The 19,913-nt window shown below is 34.4% G+C and overlaps 1 protein-coding gene and 1 pseudogene across 1 annotated transcript; both read left to right on the top strand.

Annotated features, from left to right (window-relative positions):
* Positions 1-8,190: 8,190 nt before the first annotated feature.
* On the top strand, positions 8,191-10,388 carry LOC147513643 (uncharacterized; annotated as a pseudogene).
* Positions 10,389-17,386: 6,998 nt separating this feature from the next.
* On the top strand, positions 17,387-19,911 carry LOC147513642 (corytuberine synthase). Its single transcript, XM_086596809.1, has 2 exons — positions 17,387-18,475; positions 19,188-19,911. The coding sequence occupies exons 1-2, from the start codon at positions 17,621-17,623 to the stop codon at positions 19,791-19,793; spliced, it is 1,461 nt and encodes a 486-aa protein (XP_086452935.1). The 5' UTR covers positions 17,387-17,620; the 3' UTR covers positions 19,794-19,911.
* Positions 19,912-19,913: the final 2 nt, after the last annotated feature.

The raw sequence follows: 19,913 nt of genomic DNA, 5'->3' as shown, positions 1-19,913 counted from the left end.
AAATCTACAAATGGGTCAGTTAAGTGATGTCATAAGATGAAATTATTTTAAGTTTAAATTAAATAAGAAATTGGTCCCAAGGCCAATTTTAAGGAAAATGAAGTATAGAGGACACGGTTTTTTGTGAGTAACTCACAAAGACAAATTTTGGAAAAAAGTAACTCACGAAACCTACTATTTCAAAATTTGTAACTCTCAAGGACAAAATAAGTTGGTCTTGCCTTTTTATATTTTTTTAAAATGTCAATTATACCCTTCCATGAAAATAACCTTCAAGGACAAATGACGCGGATTTAAAATAAATATTTTCCGATTTTACCTTTTCTGTCATTTTACTATGAACAATGATTGTTCATATCCAAATATGTAAATGTACATAGTTACATACTCAATCAATGTTCATACCCAAAGACTATGAACATTGTATGAACATTGAATGTTCATAGTTCATACCCAAAACACCAAGGACTATGAACATTGAATGTTTATACCCAAAAGACTATGAACATTGAATGTTCATATCCAATCAATATTCATACCTAAAGGACTATGAACATTGAATGTTCATACCTACAAATTGAAAAAAAAATTAAAAGTAGTCATGAACAATGATTATTCATGTTTAATGTATGAACAGTGATTTTTTATACTCCCAAATAGGTATGAACAATCCATGTTCATAACTGAATCAATGTTCATACCTATTGGATCATTGTTCATAGTTTCAATAGGTATGAACACTCATTGTTCATAGCTAATGTTTGTAATTGGGGGTGTGAACAATGAGTGTTCACACCTGCTTAAATATATGAACAATGATTGTTCATACTAAATACACCAGGTCGTTTCGTCTGAGCCGGGTCGTTATTTATTTTGCGTCAAGAGTATACTTGATATTTTATCTATCCGATCCGTTTTTTATTTCACGTCAAGACTATACCTTTCATCTATCCGGTCCTTGTGTGTTACAAAACAAAAAAAGTGTCCTTGAGAGTTACGTTTTGGGCAGTTTTGTCCTTGAGAATTACTCTCTGTAAATTAAAATTGTAATAACAATGTTGTTAATTAGGGAATATATCCTATGTCGACCAACTATATAGCTAACATAAATAACAATGAATGACTTGAGAAAGGAGGAGTACGTCTTTAAATACAGTATCCAAAGGCCAACAAACTTTCAAAAAGATAAAGTGGGCACAACTTGAATAACATTCACTGCCTTTGTCAAACAAGACAAAGTAAAAATTGAAGTATCGGTGGTTCTTTGAATGGAACTCCATTAACCAAAAGATTACGATAGATGTCTTTTCTTGACTTTTTTTTCCCAGACTAGATGACTTGGTGACCATAAGATCGTCGAGCAAAGACACGTTTCTCGGCTTTAGCAAAGATTGTTTGATATGACATGTTCCGTTCCATGTATCTGACCGCCATTCAAACTTATCACATTCCGATTTGAAGTTTTGAAGAGGCGTACTGTTTTCCACGCAATGACTATTAAGTACGAGTATTGAGAATTTGAGACAGCGATTACTAAGAACATCTTCAATAATAAGACCTGAAAAACACCAAATTTGTTTACCAAATAAATACCAAACCAAATAAACACCAAACAATTTTAGTCCAGACATCAAAAATTTAACACCAAACTAAACTGTTTTGGATAAATCGTGTCAGAATAGCCAACACAATTTTTGAAACACTACACCAAAAAGCCCACGCAGTGTTGGAAACACCGTGCGGTTTTTAAAACAATTCATCGTACAGTTTAGCCCAAAGCCTATATTGTTTCGAAGCCTATGCAGCTTTCAAAAAATTGCGTTAAAAAAACCCACAATAGTCTGCAGGGCCACGCGGTGTTTGAAAAACGTGTGATTTATTGAACACCGCGTCGTACATTTGATACAACATCAAACCAAACACCAAATATGAGCCCATTTTATGTTTGGTTTAGTTTATTTTTTTTAGTTTTTTTTTTATTTTGTCTCACTACTAAATATGGTTTTTATCAAATTTTTAAAAATTTGGTATTTGGCATTTAAAAGCCTCACCATTAAGGATTTTGCATATCTATTATCTATATACTAAAGGCAGAGATCTCTTAAAGAGATTTTTCTCTCTCCTAGATAGCACTCTAATATGAGAGATAAATTTTTCTCACTCCTACGTAGCTTTATACAATGTTTTCTACCATACCACATGGACTCTTTAGAGAGTTTGATTCAATTTACACTTTCCAAAATAGTGCCTACTTACGATTAATATAGCTCTACCACATGGTTTCCAATTTTAGTAGTGCAATTCAAATTAGTCCCTACAAATTCTGTCCAAACATAATTATGTTTAACTTGCAATTATTTCCTTAAAAATAGGAAAGAAATTACTACATAAATTCCGCACGTATAAAGAATATATCAATTATTTCCTAAAAAATAGGAAACATGATCTTATTACCCCCACAAATTATGTACGTATAGATTTTTCTTCAATGCTGAAATTTAATATCAACATAAGCCATTTAACAAGACGTACCCTTTTAGTACAAGTCTCCCCACTTAAGTGCAATTCAAATTAGTATGTACAATTATTTTCTAAAACATAATTATTTTTAACTAGTTATTATTTCCTCAAAAATAGGAAAGAAATTACCCCACAAATTCCACAAAAATAATGATGTCTAACTAGCAATTATTTTTACCCCACAAATTTCGCAAAAATAATTATATTTAACTAGCAAATTTTTCCTCAAAAATACGTAAATCTGAAGCTCTCTTAAAAATCTTAAAAATAATTGGAAGTTTCGGAGATAATAGATAATGAAGCTATGAAACCATGAAAGCACATTAGAAAGGAATACAAATTAACCGGAAACTAGTATAACACGGTGATCATGGAAAGAACAATGTTAAATATGTCATGATTTTTATTCTCAACAACATAAATGAACTTCATATTATTATTCTAAGACTATCTATTTGCACCATTAACCGCGTGTATACAGATAGGGCTGTCAATGGATCGGTTTGGGTCGGATTTTGAAAAATCCAAACCCAAACTGATAAGAAAATTGGGAACCCGAAACCAAACCGAACTGATAATATTACATCTAATCCGAAACCGAATCGAACCGATAAGATATATTACAAACTAAACTCGAACGGACCCGAACCGAAAACTATAAAATCAATTAAATCTTAAATTAAATTAATTCATTTTAGCCACACAATTGATAAACACATACAAAATTAATCATAAATATTACTAAAATGATATCTTATCGATTCGGTTCGGTAGAGGACAAACTAAATTATGAAAACCCAAACCGTTTTTTATCGGTTTGGTTCGAACCGGTTATCGGGTTATCGAAACCCATTGATAGTCCTATATACAGACATGTCACATACACATTGTCTTACCCCCAATGGTATTAACAATTTAGTTATAAGTAAAAATATAAAATCTAAGTGAGAGGATGTCGTCATAAAATTGTAGGCATTGACACCACCAAAATAAATATGCATAATAGAACTTGAAATGAAACACACTTGATATAATATTAAAATAAATAAGTTAAAGTAAATAAATAAGAGGGGTATAATATTAAAGTTAGAAGTTTAAGTTCCTTAAAAGTTATAACTCACGGATAGGTGTACTCCGTTTAATTGGCAAAAGGCACGCAACTAAAACTGCTGCCAAGATGGGTGACATTCCACCTGATTGATAGCAGTAAGGACACTTGAAACTTCCAAAAGCTCTCCCAACTTTTTTGACAAATTATTTTTAATACTAATAGCACGAGACTTGCTCAAAATCATAAAGACCCTCCACTACTTTCCAAGGTACTAGAAAATTCAAGTTGGAAATTTATGTAAAGTTATTACAGTTTTCACACATGGGCAATTGTATGTGGCGGTTTTAAGAACAACATCTAGACGGGGATTGAGATATATATCTAAATTATATGGACAATGTAGTTGAATCATTAAAATGTGGGAATAATACATCATTAATGATTTGACCTTATTTTGGATGTAGAAACTGGAGCATGTGTACTAATTACTCAAAACAACATACATGCAAATATACAATGATATACACTAATACAGTGATACACAATTACACATGACCAAATACAATAGAGATTGGATAACAAAATTTTATTTCTCTAATATAATAGGCCCACACAGGAACATAAACAACTTATATGGCCTATTAGTTTAAAAATCTCAACAAAAAAATAATAGGATTCTCAAAACATCCTATAGCATCAGTGTTACTTAAACAATTTAACAATTGAACCATTATCTATATCACATTATTGTTAACTAAAATACTGGACAGGTTAAAGAGGTGCTGAGGTGGGATGGTCAACGAAGTAGTATATTTCCAATGAAACAATAAACAATGCAACAATATACTATACATTACTACAAATTTAATCAATTGCCAATTTTCTAGAACGGATTTACTCATTACACTAAAAAATGTATTTAAAAACAAATATATCAAATAAATACCTACAATAACACTGTCAAAAACGAAGAAGAATTGTTGAAGGAGACAAATGCAACTGATGAAGAATATAAAAGGAATTTGAAAATCCAAAAAAAATATAATAACTTCAAATTAATCCAAAGAAAAATAAAGTAATAACTTTATTTTCAGTTTCAAGTTTCAACTAAAAATTTGGACACGAGTTTCACTAGAAAAGGTCGAAATAGGAGACACCAAGACACATGCTCTAACTCAAGAGACACATACTCTTCACTCTAATAACAACTAAGTTTGGACTACTTACAATAGTCAAGTCCAAAGCCCATTAAAATACCAGCTATTAAAGTCAGTTTATATATAAGTTGAATCCAGTATGACTCTCAATAGTGTCAATTCAAATATATGAAACAAGTTGGCAGTACTAAAAAATTACAATTGGAACAATATATATGTGCAATGTTTTTGAGGTTGAAGGTGCCGACTAGCAAAGTCGGTAAAATTTTTGGGTGATAATACCAGAAGTCTTGGGCTCGAACCCAGCCAGCATCAAAGAGTTATTGATCTGACATATCTGGCTGTAAACTATTTTTCCAAACAATACAAATCACAAGAATAAGTATAATGGTTTTGAAAGTTTTTTTTTTTTTTTTGTAAATTATACTTCAACTTATAAACTTCAAGTGATGATAGTAAATTTAGTAGTGGGTTACTATCTCATTGGTCGAAATAGCCACACATTTTACACTTGAATTATACCATAATTTTTTTTAAATATAAAAATTATCATAATAAAGTATTTCTTTTACATAACGAACGAAAGATACTTAAAAAGTCCATGGGGTATGCCCGAATAGGCCCGGATTCAAAATCTAGTCCCCATCTAATTTTATAATCTTTTATAAATCTTTATTACGTCATTCTATACATACTATTCTAAATATTATGTCATAATTAGTTTACGCTGGAGTCGGTTACTCGAGTGTCGAGTCGCAGCATTTCAGCGAAAGTAAGTAGAAAAACCAAAGTACGAAACGTCATTGAGAAACGTGTTCATTATATTGTGAGCAATATCAGACATCAGGTACATGGTCCCTACACAGAATCCTAAAGTCTCTGAAGTCAGTAGTCAGACCTCCTCATCCCACGTGTTCAGTTCAAACTTCTCTTCTCCCACGTGCTCAGGTCGGACAAAAGAAGAAACGAACACACACTTAGACTGACAAATGGTGCATCCCCCCCTCCCCCTCACTCTCCATTCCACCAAAAAAAAAACAATAGTTTGAAGATGGAAAGTTAATTTTAGTGTTCAATAGTTTGAACTATTCTATGCTATTTTAAGTGGTGCCGTTTGAGTTAGTAGGGACACAAAATAATTTTGATTATAATTAGTTTCTAATTTGATGGGGACACAAAACAATTGACTTTATTTCACGCCACTTTAAATGGTGCCGTTTAGATTTTTACAAACCACATTATTTTAAGTGGTGTGGAATGTATCTCTATTCTTCAATAACACTTTCTATATATAGAGAGTTATATTGAGATAGAAAAAAAAAACCACGACAACTCCTGCTTTTGAGGGAATAGAGAGCCATTGCATCCAGTTTTCAGTTTGTGTATAGCTGCTTAATACTGTACGATAATTACAAGAAAAAAAAAAAGAATAAGTATTAAATTTCATATAGTGGAAGAAAAAGCTTATAGGTTCGGTGTGATTAAAAAATAAAAAAAATAAAAAAAAAAACTTATAGGTTCGGTGGGAGTGGGACAAGCAAAGCACAGTAGATCTCAGTGTTAGTCTTGGTCGTGAAAATGTGACACGACGTCATGACGAGAACGCTTTTGCTTATGATTGCGTTTCGACAGACTTTTCTTGCATTGTTATTCCGTATCCGCAACTCTTCTTTTGTCGTTTTCCAGTCATGAACCTGGATCGCAAATGCGTCCCGCTGTCCCAGTTTGCTCTATTAAAGTTGCTTTTAATTTTTAAATATTTTATTTTGTATTTACTCTCTTTAATTGCCAACTTCTGTTTAAGATGATCATACAGTTGTAAAGCCTATCTTCCTTTAGGTCGCCAGCAAAATGTGACTGGTTAGGGCATCACCAATGCAGGCCATTAAAATAGAGAGCCACATCACCATTTTAAAGATTAGGTTGAAAGAGAAACTTGGTATGAAGGACCTCTAAATCATGGGTTCTCTAACGCAACTTTTATAATCAAAATTAAAATCCAAAGATAATGAACAATTTGGTTTTCAATGGACTAGTGACAAAGTTTGTGACCAGAATAATCTCGAACTCGAACCTGGGAAGTTACCCATTACATGAACACCTTCTACCAACTACGCTGGGTTTTCACTCATTGAAATGTTTTCAGATGTATTTCCACTATTCTAAAAATCGGCCTAGGCGGTGCCCAGGCGACTCGCCTAAGGCTATAATCGGTGGGCAAGTCGGTTATCCGACTACACGTTGCTAGGCGGTCCAGGCGGGGGTTAATCGGTCTAGTCGGGCCCATATTTGTTTTTTTGAAAAAAAACCCAAGAAGGCAAGGCCCAATAAGGCTTATAACAAATTACTCAAATTATGAAATTACAAATCAAAGGCCGTATTCTTTACCAAAAAAAAACCCCTCGTATTCAACTTCGTTCAGTAGCAGCTCGTCCAACTTCATTCCAACTTCGTTCAACAGCTGCTCGTGTTGTCTCCCAACTTCCAAGATAAGGTACTAACTTCCTTATCTTCAAGATCATCACGTTTTTCCGACATTGTATACTTTTAGTAGAGACAGAACATAGTTCAGTAAGGTAAACAAAATAAACTCTAGCTAGGAAAACTAAAGTCAGGATTATCCATCGTTTTTTCCTTGTATATTTCGTTGATATGCTTTATCATCTCTAGCATTGGGTACATAGGAATTGCTAGTTCTGAGTATTTGATGTACGATGAGAATGTTAAATATTAGTTGATCCTAAACTTATAAATTAGAAAAATCAACACCAAAATAGCTACCTATATGTTCAGACTCCAGTTTGCATTCTACAAGTGTAAGGGTGTGAGAATATTAGCACCCTTTAATAATAAAGACGCAGGGAATTACTAAGTATAAACAAGCCAACAGTTCATTTAACCGCCTCTTTGTTCTCATCAGATTTGAGGTCAATTGATTTTAGGTTTACAAATTTAACCATTGCTCAGGCGCTTGAGAAATTTGTATCTAACATAACATAAATTGATTTGTACACTGTATACGTGTATGGAACTAACATGAGACCAAATCTCACAAATCGTATAAATGCAAACAATGAGCCCGAGTGTACACAAGCCAAGCAGTTCCATAATATGCTCTAGGTGTGAATAAATAGGTTGCCTAATGTTTTTGAGTATTGAAAACATTTAACTTCCAACTTCCAGGAGCAGCTCAATGTTAAAAGTTAAAACTAATGCCATGTTTTATTGTGTACTTTTCTAGAATATTTATGTCATCCTAATTAATATCAGTATAGTATCTAGTAGGTTCATATATTTTCTGTGCCTATAAACTATAAGCTAGTGTGTTTTTGGAGAAAATTAAGTGAATGAATGACAACTCATTTAGTTATTTCATATATCTTGTTCGACTAGTAACTTACATGGTTGAATTGTCTTTTTGGGTTATTAATTGTTGTATGATGTTGTGATATTTTCAGTTCAATGGTTGGTAATGTTGCTTCTTCTGCGGCATCTAATGCCGTGCCCGAATCTGAATCTGATCCTTTGAAACGTGATTCCGACGATGTTGGTTGGGAGTATGGAATGTTGAGAGATGCAAACAACAAGGATAAGTTAAAATGTAAGATGTGCGATAAAGAAATTAGTGGGGGCATTTATCGAATGAAGCTACACATTGCGAACATTAAGGGACAAGTAACAGCATGTCCAAAGTCTAACGATGAAGATAAAGCTAAATGTAAAGCTGCACTAGAAGGAGCAAAAGTTAAGAAGGGTAAGAAAGACCAGCACATTGCAGAAGTAAGAGTAGAAGTTCAAATTATTGATGAAGAAGATGACGAGGTGGTGTCGAGGAAGATGCCACATACTCTAGGGCCTATGGATAAGTTTGCATCTGCTATCACTCCTGATTCCTCAATTAATGCAAGAAAAAAGATGCACCAACAAAATATTAATGATGCACTTTGGAGGGAAAGAACTCATAGCGTGCATCAATATTTGTCTCGATGGGTGTATGAAACCGGTATTGCTTTTCATGCTATTGACAATGATAGCTTCAAAAGATTTGTTGAAGCGGTTGGTCAATTTGGCCCAGATTACCTACCTCCAAGCCAATACCAATTGAGGGAGCCATTGTTGAAGGAAGAATATGAGCGAACCAAAAGTTCACTCGAGAAGCAAAAAAAAAAGAATGGGCTACTAGTGGGTGTTCTATTATGACAGATGCGTGGTCCGATCGAAAAAGAAGGAGCATCATGAATTTATGTGTCAATTGCAAGCTAGGCACAATTTTTATTTCTTCTAAGGAAGTTTCAGAGGAGTCTCACACTGGATAATTTATTTTTTCTTATGTTGATAAGTGTATTGAAGAAATTGGGGCAGAAAATGTAATTCAAGTTGTGACCGACAATGTTACTAACAATATGGCCGCGACGGTTTTACTGAAGAACAAGAGACCACACTTGTTTTGGAGTTCATGTGCCACTCACACATTGAACCTTATGCTTGAAGGGATTGGAAAGCTACCAAGGTTCAAAGAAGTGATTGATAAGGCAAAGGCATTCACTATCTTCATTTATTCACATCATAAAACATTGTCGATGATGAGGAAAACTACCAAAAAAAAAAATACATAGTGAGGCCGGGAGTTACTGGATTTGCAACTTCTTTCCTGACTTTGCAAAGTTTGATGGATAAAAAAGAGAAGTTGAAAACTATGTTTACTAGTGATGAATGGGGAGAGTGCAAATGGTCCAAGACTGCAAAGGGGAAAATGGCATATTCCACCGTGTTAAGTATGGCTTTTTGGAATGGGGTAACACTATGCTTGAAAGTATTTGCTCCTTTAGTGAAAGTGCTTCGCATTGCTGACGGATATAAGCCATCTATGGGCTTTTTACATGGTGAACTAAAGCAAGCAGAGAAAGATATCAAAGAAACATTCAAAAATGTGGCGGCTAACTACAATCCAGTCATAGATATTATCAAAGAAAAAGGTGTTGGTCGGCTTGACAGTCCATTGCATTTGGCTACCTACCTTTTGAATCCTTATTACTACTTCAAATATCAAGATATAGGAAAGGATCCAATTGTCATGAACGGGATTTTTCTTTGTATAGAGGAGCACTTCTTCCATGGTGACTTTGATATGCAAAATAAAGTCACAAATGATGAATTATTGGTGTATAAGAAAAAAGAAGGTGCATTTGGTAGATCCAAGAATGATGATAAGTATGATCCGGTAAGATATTCATTACTTAGTTACTCATTTCCATTCCGTCGATATTATTTAATGCTAAGAATGACTATTTAAGTTTATGATCCTAGTTGGATGGTGGTCTAAATAAGATCCAAATTACAAAGAATGGCTTCAAGGATCCTCTCATTGACTACAAGTCCATAGAGAAATTGGAGCGCTTTTGAGGGGGTAAGTACTAACCAGAAAGTTTGTAGTAAGTGGTTAAATAAATAAAACTAAGAGAGTCAGAGTATTAATAGTATTTTAACTTCCATTTTCTTTTGTGTAGATACATACAAAGAAAAGGAATAGACTTGATGCAGCAAGGTTGGAACATCTAGTCTATGTCCAATTTAATGCCAAACTCATCGACAAGAATAGGAAAGAAAAAGAAGAAGAGGTAGATGTATTACTTGCTAGTGAAGCTAGTAAGGCACAATGATGGATTGTTCATGGTGGGGATGATGAAGAAGTTGATCCCGGTTCGGGATTTACAGGTGGTATGGTTGGAGAATCATCAAGAGCGAATAATGTTAGAGAGCTTCATAAAGAAGATTTTGTGTCGGATGAGGAGAGCGAGGATGAGTTTGAATCTGATGGAGAGAGAGTGATGGAAAGATATGGAGAGGAAGAATTGTAGACCTAGTGGAGTAGTTCAGAAGTCATAATGTTATCTTTTTGTATGTTTATTTGGATTATTTTGATCTTATGTCATTTTGTTTGAGTTATGACCGTTAGGAGACATGCTATGATTTTACTTAACTTTCGTGGTTGGATTACTATTATATATATATATATATAATAATAATAATAATAATTAAAAAAAACCGCCTAGACGGGCTAGGCGCTAGGCGCTCTTCCACCGCCCGACTACCGCCTAGCGTTTTTTAGAACACTGCGTATTTCTCTTTAAGTCGCGAAACGGACCGGGCCCTCAATAAATGTGATAGAAATAGAGACAGTTTTAAAAGATGATAACTATAGAGGGACATATAGAGCTTGCATTAGAAGCCCATTTTCGTATTGTTCCTTTAAATTTGAAGATAGAGGGCCATATAAAGGTCCCATTGGTGATGCCCTTAGAACCTTCGATTCGCTACCCCTGAAAAACTTTGGTTAGATCCTCAAAATATCTAAAGAAATATTTAAGTTGAATTACTTATAAATAAACTCCAACACATCTCATTTTTTTTTTTTCCAATATTTAGAAAGTTCAGGTAGACCCACACCAGTTACATTTAAGGAGCTTAGTCCGAAGGGACACTAGCCCGAAGACTTACATTGCTCCAAGGCTCATCAAGTCACCGACCCCAAAGGCTTACATTGCTCTAAGGCTTTCACAGATGTTCCATTTTGTGTAGACCCAACCGCATCCACCTTGCCTATGAAGATTTGTTTTCACTCATTGGTCCACCTATTGTAGCAGCACCCTGTCACTAGCCCGAAGGCTCACCTAGTCCAAAGGCCCATCATATAATTACATAATAAAGAAAAATCTCAACCAACACTTTGTGAGATTCGAATTTGCAACTTCTCCGATCTCATCCCATGAGGAGAGAGGTACACAACCAATTGAGCTAAAAACTATTTGTGTATAAATTATGCCATTATATGATTAAATTTTGGATTAATCGGACTAAACCCGCCAAAGTATCTACTAGTTTAGATTAAACCCCCTATTATTGTTTAAATCATTAAACTTAAATACCCATTCTGGTTGGTGTTTCACTCAATTCCATAACTGCCCCTATTTTTTCCTTAATCCTTCTCCTACTCCAGTTTTGCTATCATTATCACCATATTTATACAAAATTATAATCCAAGTACCAAGAATTTAAAACGATATACTTGATAAAATGTTCAAACTATATTGTAACTCCTACTCATTATTCTCCTTTTGATACAATTCAATTGATCGTAATAATTAAATGACCACCATATTCAGGTGGCATTATAGAGCATGTTGTCCTCCCTAAATACAACATTTAGAACTTCTTGCACTATTTCTCTCCCAATTCAAAATAACCCCACATCGTTAGAACTCGAATCTAACTTACTAAACCTAATTGAAAAAATATGGCAATATGTACTGATATTAGGCTTGAAAGCTATTAAGAAGGCCCAGTTTATTGTGAATGGGTTTAAAGAAGTTGGAAATGGGGTTAAAAATGAGAAAGACAAATTGGTGAGGTGAGGAGGAATCCATTTGTTTTGGACTAATAATTAGAGGAATTGAGTATTTGGAGGTTGAAATTGAGTATCCATAAATTTACTTAAGGTTGGATATGGTATTGGTGTTGGAGTTATGGGATTTGGGCTGTGATTGTATTGTAGAATTAAGTTGGGGTTGGGCAGTTGGGGAGGACGAGTGATTAGGGAAGAAAATGGAATGGTTAAATATAATAGGGGCAGTTATGAAATTTAGTGAAACACAAACGAGAATGGGTATTTAAGTCTAATAATTTAAACAATAGGGGTGGAACTTGGGTCAGGTTAGCCCAAACCCGATAGGTTAAAACCCGACTTTTGTTGGTCTTGGGCTAACATTTCAGATCCGTAGTTCGGGTTTGGTCTTGTAAAATCAAAGCCCAACTCAATTTTGGGTTGGGCTCGGGTTATATTATGTTAGCTCTAGGTATGGGATCTTATAGAGCTGCTTTATTTCATTTAATCACTCTTGCCTATTCGAAAGTATTATTATTTTTAGGATCTGGATCCATTATTCATTCAATGGAAACCGTTGTTGGATATTCTCCAGATAAAAGCCAGAACATGGCTCTTATGGGCGGTTTAACAAAATATGTGCCAATTACAAAAACTTCTTTTTTAATAGGTACAATTTCTCTTTGCGGTATTCCACCTCTAGCTTGTTTTTTGTCCAAAGACGAAATTATTAATGATAGTTGGTTGTATTCACCAATTTTCACAATAATAGCTTGTTTCACGGCAGGGTTAACTGCATTTTATATGTTTCAGATGTATTTACTTACTTTTGTAGGGCATTTAAACATTAATTTTAAAAATTATAGCGGCAATAAAGATAACGCGTTCTATTCAATATCCGTATGGGGTAAAAATAGACCGAAAGCGATAAAAAAATTATTTTATTTTTTCAAGTATAAATAATAATGAAAGGGATTCCCTTTTTTCGAAAAAAACATATAAAAACCTCATTACTATTAAAAAGTTTGCGAATAAAAAACCTTTGACGTATCCTCATGAATAAGACAATACTATGTTATTTTCACTTTTTTTATTGGCTTTATTTACTTTGTTCATTGGATCTATAGGAATTCCTTTTGATCAAAGAAGCATATATTTTGATATATTATCAAAATGGTTAACTCCGTCGATAAACTTTTTACATTCAAATTCTAACAATTATTTTGATTGGTATGAATTTGTTAGAAATGCCATTTTGTCCATCAGTATAGCTTATTTCGGAATATTTATAGCGTTTTTCTTTTATATGGTCCCGCTTTTATTCATATTTTCAGAATTTTAACTTAATCAATTTTTTTGTTAAAATAGGTCCTAGGAGAATTTTTTGGGACAAAATACTAAATGTAATATATAATTGGTCATATAATCGAGGTTACATAGACCATTTTTATGCAAAAACTTTAACTAGGGCTATAAAAGGATTATCATAACTAACTAATTTTTTTGATAAACAAATAATTGATGGAATTACAAATGGTATTGGTGTTACAAGTTTATTTGTAGCAGAGATTATAAAATATGTAGGGGGCGATCTTTTTTTACTTATTTTATATATCCATTTTTTTATTAATTTACTTTAGTTTATTCTAGGAAGAGCTTCAATTTGGTTGATAAGTTCGTTGCTCAGGTTTTTTTTGTTTTTGTTCATTGGTATAAACCCAATGATTATACATCTCTTCTGAGGATAGTTTTTGTGCACGGCAGAAAAACATCTTCTGTTGTATCATTTCAAAAAATGTTGACAAACTAGGAAAGGCCGTCCTCTTCTCATCCTCCTTGGGAATCACATCGAAGGCTAAGCGTGAATGTGATCCAAAGCTATCCTATGTCCTATGATGAGAGTAAGCCAGGTCCAACCTCTCCTACAAGTCACGTACATGCTTTGACCGATCTACTCTCTTATGGCGAAGAAAGAAAGGCCAATGAGGGACCCTAACCAAAGGTCTTTGCATTCATATTGTTTTTTCATAACTACTTCAACTGCAGAACTGCTTTCTCTTTTGCTGAAGAACCACCACCCTACCACCCGCCGTGGGCTTTCTAATTTCCTATCTTTTAGGGCCTATATCAAGTCGAGAATGGAAGTTTCAACTAAGGTAACGACTTCGGTATGTCCCATTGAGACCAAGGTAGGGCTATCAACATCATCCCCGGAAGCAATAAATATCGTCTAAAGCGCAGTCAAAACAGCTAGAAAAAAATCTTAACCATTCATATTTGTGGTCTCACATCATACAACTTGTTCCAATCCTTAGAGTGAAGCAAATGGAATATCAAATAAGTAAAAACCTGAACTCGTATACATATGTGTACGCATATTTTCCATTCGTCAAAAATAATAATATTGAAAACATCTATTTTAGATAGAATAAGGGAATCAATCACATTAGTTTCCCTTACATATAATCATCAAATTGAATAATTCTTTTGGTTTCGTTAAAAGATTGCAATTTCAGTGCTATATATCTACCTCCTAATTTAAAAAAACCCGAAAAGCTTGACCAACCCGACCAATTCGAGTTGGGATTAGGTTGACATATTTCAGGTCGGGTTAGGGCTTGAGCTGAAAATTTAAAGACCGAATAGGACTTGGTCCCAGACTTGGGTTGAAGCATTGAAACTTGGGTTGGGCTCAGATTAGGTCTTAACCTGACCTAATATGCTCGAGTTCCACCCCTAGTTTTATTTAAACTGGTACATACTTTAAGAGTTTAGTCTAATTAACTCTTAAATTTTTGGGGACGCCCAATATATATTTTACTATATTAGAAAAATCTGGGTGCGAACAATAGTGGCAGTGTGTTTGTTACGCTGGCAGTTTGGTAAATTGCGTCTGCACAGGGGCATAATTGTGATTTTCTAATTTTAAAACTCATTTTTTCTTGCCATTTGTCATCTCAATTTTAGTGGGCTTTATTTTATTCTCTTCAAAAGTCAGCAAAAGCTGTTGGACTTATGCTTTGGTGGAGGATTTGTGGGCTTTGGATTTCAATATTGATGGTCTTTGCTTTTGAAAAGTTGGAATCTAGGAAAATCCGGCTAGCCGCCCTAAACATTAAAACCCTTTCAGATATTAGGTAGGGGCTAAAAGTCAACATAGGGCGGATCGGGCCAGTCATAAGTCTAAACTTCAAGCCTCGACCACGACCCCTAGCCCTCTTTAAAGGCTTTAGGGTTCGGGCTTTAGGGCCGGCCTATATATTTTCTTTTTTTTACTACATCGGGTTTTAAAACTCATTTATATTTACAAAATGTACAATAATCTACAAACTCAAAGTCCAACCAATCTAAGAATAATCATGTATAAGTCCAAAATTTAAAATGCACATCCACAATCTAATGAATCAAGTACATCGGAGAGTTGAATTTGTTCTTCCTTGTACTCAAACCTCACTAAAATTACATTTTTTTGAAATGAACAAATAATTATAATTTTAAAGGAAAAGTAAAGATATAAAGAAGAAACATAATAGTTTTGGTTAAGGTCGGTGGAGTTTTAAACTATTTGTAATATCATAAATTATTTTATAATAGATTCAAACAAATATAATATTACCTTTCTTCTAATTTAAAAAGTGATTCAAGCTTTTATATGGAAATGAAAATATTGGCTTTTGAATGATGGAGAAAGATTTGAGATTACAAATGTCATTTTTTGTACAAAGGTTGTTTTTGGTTTCTATGTTACAAATTTTTGAGCTTTAATGGTGTAGAATGAAACCTTTAGTTTTAGACTTTGAATAAAAATATAATTTATAAGAAATAATGTGAAAAGAAAATCGGAATAATAAGTTATGGACTTTGACTTGATGATCAAAGGAATAAAGTATTATTTTTATTATTTAGTGCTAGTTTGTTCTTGGGCCGCTAAGTTGACAAGTTTTTGTTATATAAAACAAGTTATTGGAAGAACCTTGGGTGTAAGTGATAAATTACAAAGGACAATGTTATTTTAATTGAAAAATTTTAACAAAGAAATTATGGTATTTGTATTTATAGTTTGAAAGCGGGGCGGTTAGGGCTTGGTTGGTCGGGCCTATGTTTTAGAATCTAACTAGAAGGCGCCCTACCTAAACTCTGTGAGGGTTTTAGTTGTGAGGGCTTTATAAGGCTTAGGATCGGGTCGGTCAGGGCCGGGTTAGGGTCGTTAGGGCCAAATTCCCACCCCTAGGAGCCCGTGCCAGGTTGTTAGTGATCATAAAATATCCCAAATATATATATGTTTGTGAAGTAAATTCAGTCATAGTTCGGATTTTTGGAATTTTCGAATTCTAATAAATCTAAAAACCAAAATTTATTAAATTTCGATTTCTATTATATTTGGAATTTCAAATGATTTTGGAATTTTCAATATTTCAACTCTATATTTGAAATTTCAATTTTTTAAAAAACCAAAATTTCAAATGGAATTCCAAAATTTCATTCAGAATTACGAACTACGAATTCAGTACAATTTTTGCAACATGACAAAGTGAAAGGTTAAAAGTTCGGATTTACGGCTTCCTCTTAGTACGGGTGTAAAATTTTGCGGCTAAACTAAAATATACAAAATAATTTTTATTACAAATTGGCAAGGATGGACTAATTTTGTAATTCTTATTCATACTAGTTTCGTGCACGTGCAAAAACACGTGTTGTGTTATGTTGTATTTTCTCAACACAAAAGGTTTTATAAATTGACTAAAAATACTAATTTAAGAGTGAATTTATTTTTATAGTCCTATTTGTCTAACTTTCCCCAAACATAATAGCCCACCAATTTTGAAAATCTGTTTTAAAAAATGAAATTACTGTTATATTTTCCTAAAAAACAAAAAATATTTTTAAAAAAAGTGAAATTACAATTTTGCTTCTGGGGCGTACATCACTCTTATTCGACTCCATATTTTTCTATAAAGTAAAGATGTGTGGACTAGAGAGGTCTTTCATTGAAAACGGGTCAAAAGCAATGATAAATAGTCGCAATCCGATGCACGATTGCGACTCAAAACGACTGCCACAAGAGGATTGCCACTCAAAAAGATTTTTATAACTAATATACACGACAAATATCTAGAATTGTTAGTCAAGAGAGACTGACACAAATATTATAATTAATATTACTTTTTCGACGGAAAAGTTCTAGATCCACCCGCCACTGACAGTAGGCAGAAAGCATATTCATCTCTATAAACTAGACTGTACACGTGGTACCTACGTGGGATCTATAGATTTTTTTTTGTTTTTTTTCAAAAACTTATAAATGTTAAAATACTATTTTGCTTCTCAAAAAGTTAAAATTTTAATAAAAAAAAATATAAAATTACCAAAATACCCCTACATCCACATACCTTCACTATTCACTCGAAGACCACTCGTTTTTCTATATATTAAAGATCTTCTATCTAAGCCATCACCTTGAAGTTCCAGTCGATACCATACAGAAAACAGAACCAAGGATAAAGATTTCAAATGGATCTCCAAATTGCACTGTTTTCCTTAATTCCTGTCATACTTGTTCTCATACTTCTCTTAAAACCTAAATACAAGAACCTCCCACCAGGTCCCCATCCATGGCCTTTGATAGGCAACTTACCAACCCTTTTTACCAATACTGAAGTACCACTTCACATTACTCTAGCCAACATGGCTCGTACGCATGGTCCAATAATGATCCTATGGCTGGGTACTCAACCCACGGTCATGGCTTCAACTGCTGAAGCCGCAATGGAAATCCTCAAAACACATGATCGTATCTTCTCCGCTCGTCACATTCGTATGAGTTTTCGACTAAAACACCACATCAAGTACTCACTTGTGTGGTCGGATTGTACTGATTATTGGAAACTACTACGTAAAATAGTGAGAACAGAAATATTTTCACCTAAAATGTTACAAGCACAGTCTCATGTTAGAGAACAAAAGGTGGCTGAGTTGATAGAGTTCTTGAGGAGTAAAGAAGGACAAGTCGTGAAAATTAGTCAATTTGTCTTTGGGACATTGTTGAACATATTAGGGAATGTTGTGTTCTCTAAGGATGTCTTTGTTTATAGTGATGAAACTGATAAGGGAGGGATTCAAAATTTGATAAGAGAGATGCTTATGATAGGAGCAGAACCAAATGTTGCTGAGTTTTATCCGATTCTGGAAGAGCTAGATTTACAAGGGTTGAAAAAGAAGTGTGACGATCGATTCATCCGAGTCATGAAGATGTGGGAAGGTACTGTCAAGGAGAGGAAGGCAAACAGGAATGAGGAGTCAAAGGACATGTTGGATGTTCTACTTGCTAATGACTTCAATGATGCTCAGATCAATGCTCTTTTCCTGGTTTGTGATTCTTTCTCCCCTTAGATTTGATTATTTTTCATAATTTTCAGTAGCATGAATGAATTATATGACAAATGATCAAAGGAAAATGGGAAAAATCAAACCTTTCAGCAAAACCGTTGATCGTGGAAAAAGGTTAGCCAGGCGGCCAAGCCTAGTCTTAATATTAAAGTTTACTAGCTCATATGCATGCACGTGCTAACAAATCTTGCATTTTCACAACAGATGATACCAGCCAAGATGTCTCATCCTTACTTCCTTTAGGTTAATGATTTTTTATTTTTTTTTATAACCATCATCATATTAAGGAAGAATAATTATAGAAGAGTTATTTACATATACTCGATCCTCTTGCAGAATGTCCCTAAGCCATTCTGGAGAGTTTAGTAACCATTCTGCAGAACTAGAGTTTAGTTTACCAAAAGAAGCTATGGTGTGAGCAGTTTTGTTGCCTGTCCTGCTGACCCACTTAATACAAACTTTGTATAGTAGGGACAATATTAGGTTGATGATTTGTGTTTCCATGGAAAATGACCGGTCCCATACGTAAATGGTACTGTCTCATCTCAACCTGACAGAACAATCTAATTAACTAAGAAAATCAAAGGAGAAAAAAGATTAACTAATTATCTGGGTCCCATAGATTCTTAGCGCATCCTTAACAATCACTAACTTCCGAAGTTCCAATATCTTAGCATTTTCTTATTAACAGGAAACATTTGGACCTGGTTCAGAGACTAGCAGTGCAACAATTGAGTGGGTGATAGCAGAGCTCATCAAGAGCCCGAAAGAAATGGCAAAGGTGCGAAAAGAACTGAACGAGGTGGTTGGTACTTCCACTATTAAAGAGTCAGACCTCCCTCAACTTCCCTACCTTCAAGCATGTATCAAGGAGGCAATGCGGTTGCACCCAGCTGCACCCTTCTTACTCCCTCGTCGAGCAGCTGAGACATGTGAAGTCATGGGCTACACCATTCCAAAGAACTCTCAAGTTTTAGTCAATGCTTATGCAATTGGAAGAGATCCTAAATCATGGAAGGACCCATCCACTTTCAGGCCAGAACGTTTCTTGGAATCCGATGTGGATTTCCACGGAGCCCATTATCAGTTCATACCATTTGGTTCAGGAAGGCGGACTTGCGTTGGGATGCCTCTGGCTACTCGAACTATTCCACTGATTGTGGGTTCTTTGGTGCACAATTATGATTTGGGTCTTCCAGGTGGAAATCGCCCCGAGGACTTGAAAATGAATGAAATGCTAAGCTTGTCATTAGCTATAGATCCAAGTCTTTGTGTTGTGCCAAAAGCAAGGGCATAAGTTATTGTTGCCCTAAGCAGGGGCGGGGGCGGGTTGGGTCATTCATCAGTTTCTCACAGGAGATGTAACGGTCGGGATGAGTTTGAGTTTTCACAATAAAATTTACGGCTTCCTGCTCTA

Source organism: Coptis chinensis, chromosome 3, assembly GCF_015680905.1.
Source record: "Coptis chinensis isolate HL-2020 chromosome 3, ASM1568090v1, whole genome shotgun sequence".
Lineage (NCBI taxonomy): Eukaryota > Viridiplantae > Streptophyta > Magnoliopsida > Ranunculales > Ranunculaceae > Coptis > Coptis chinensis.
The sequence above is the reverse complement of the archived record's forward strand: the minus strand, read 5'-3'. Positions and strand labels throughout refer to the sequence as shown.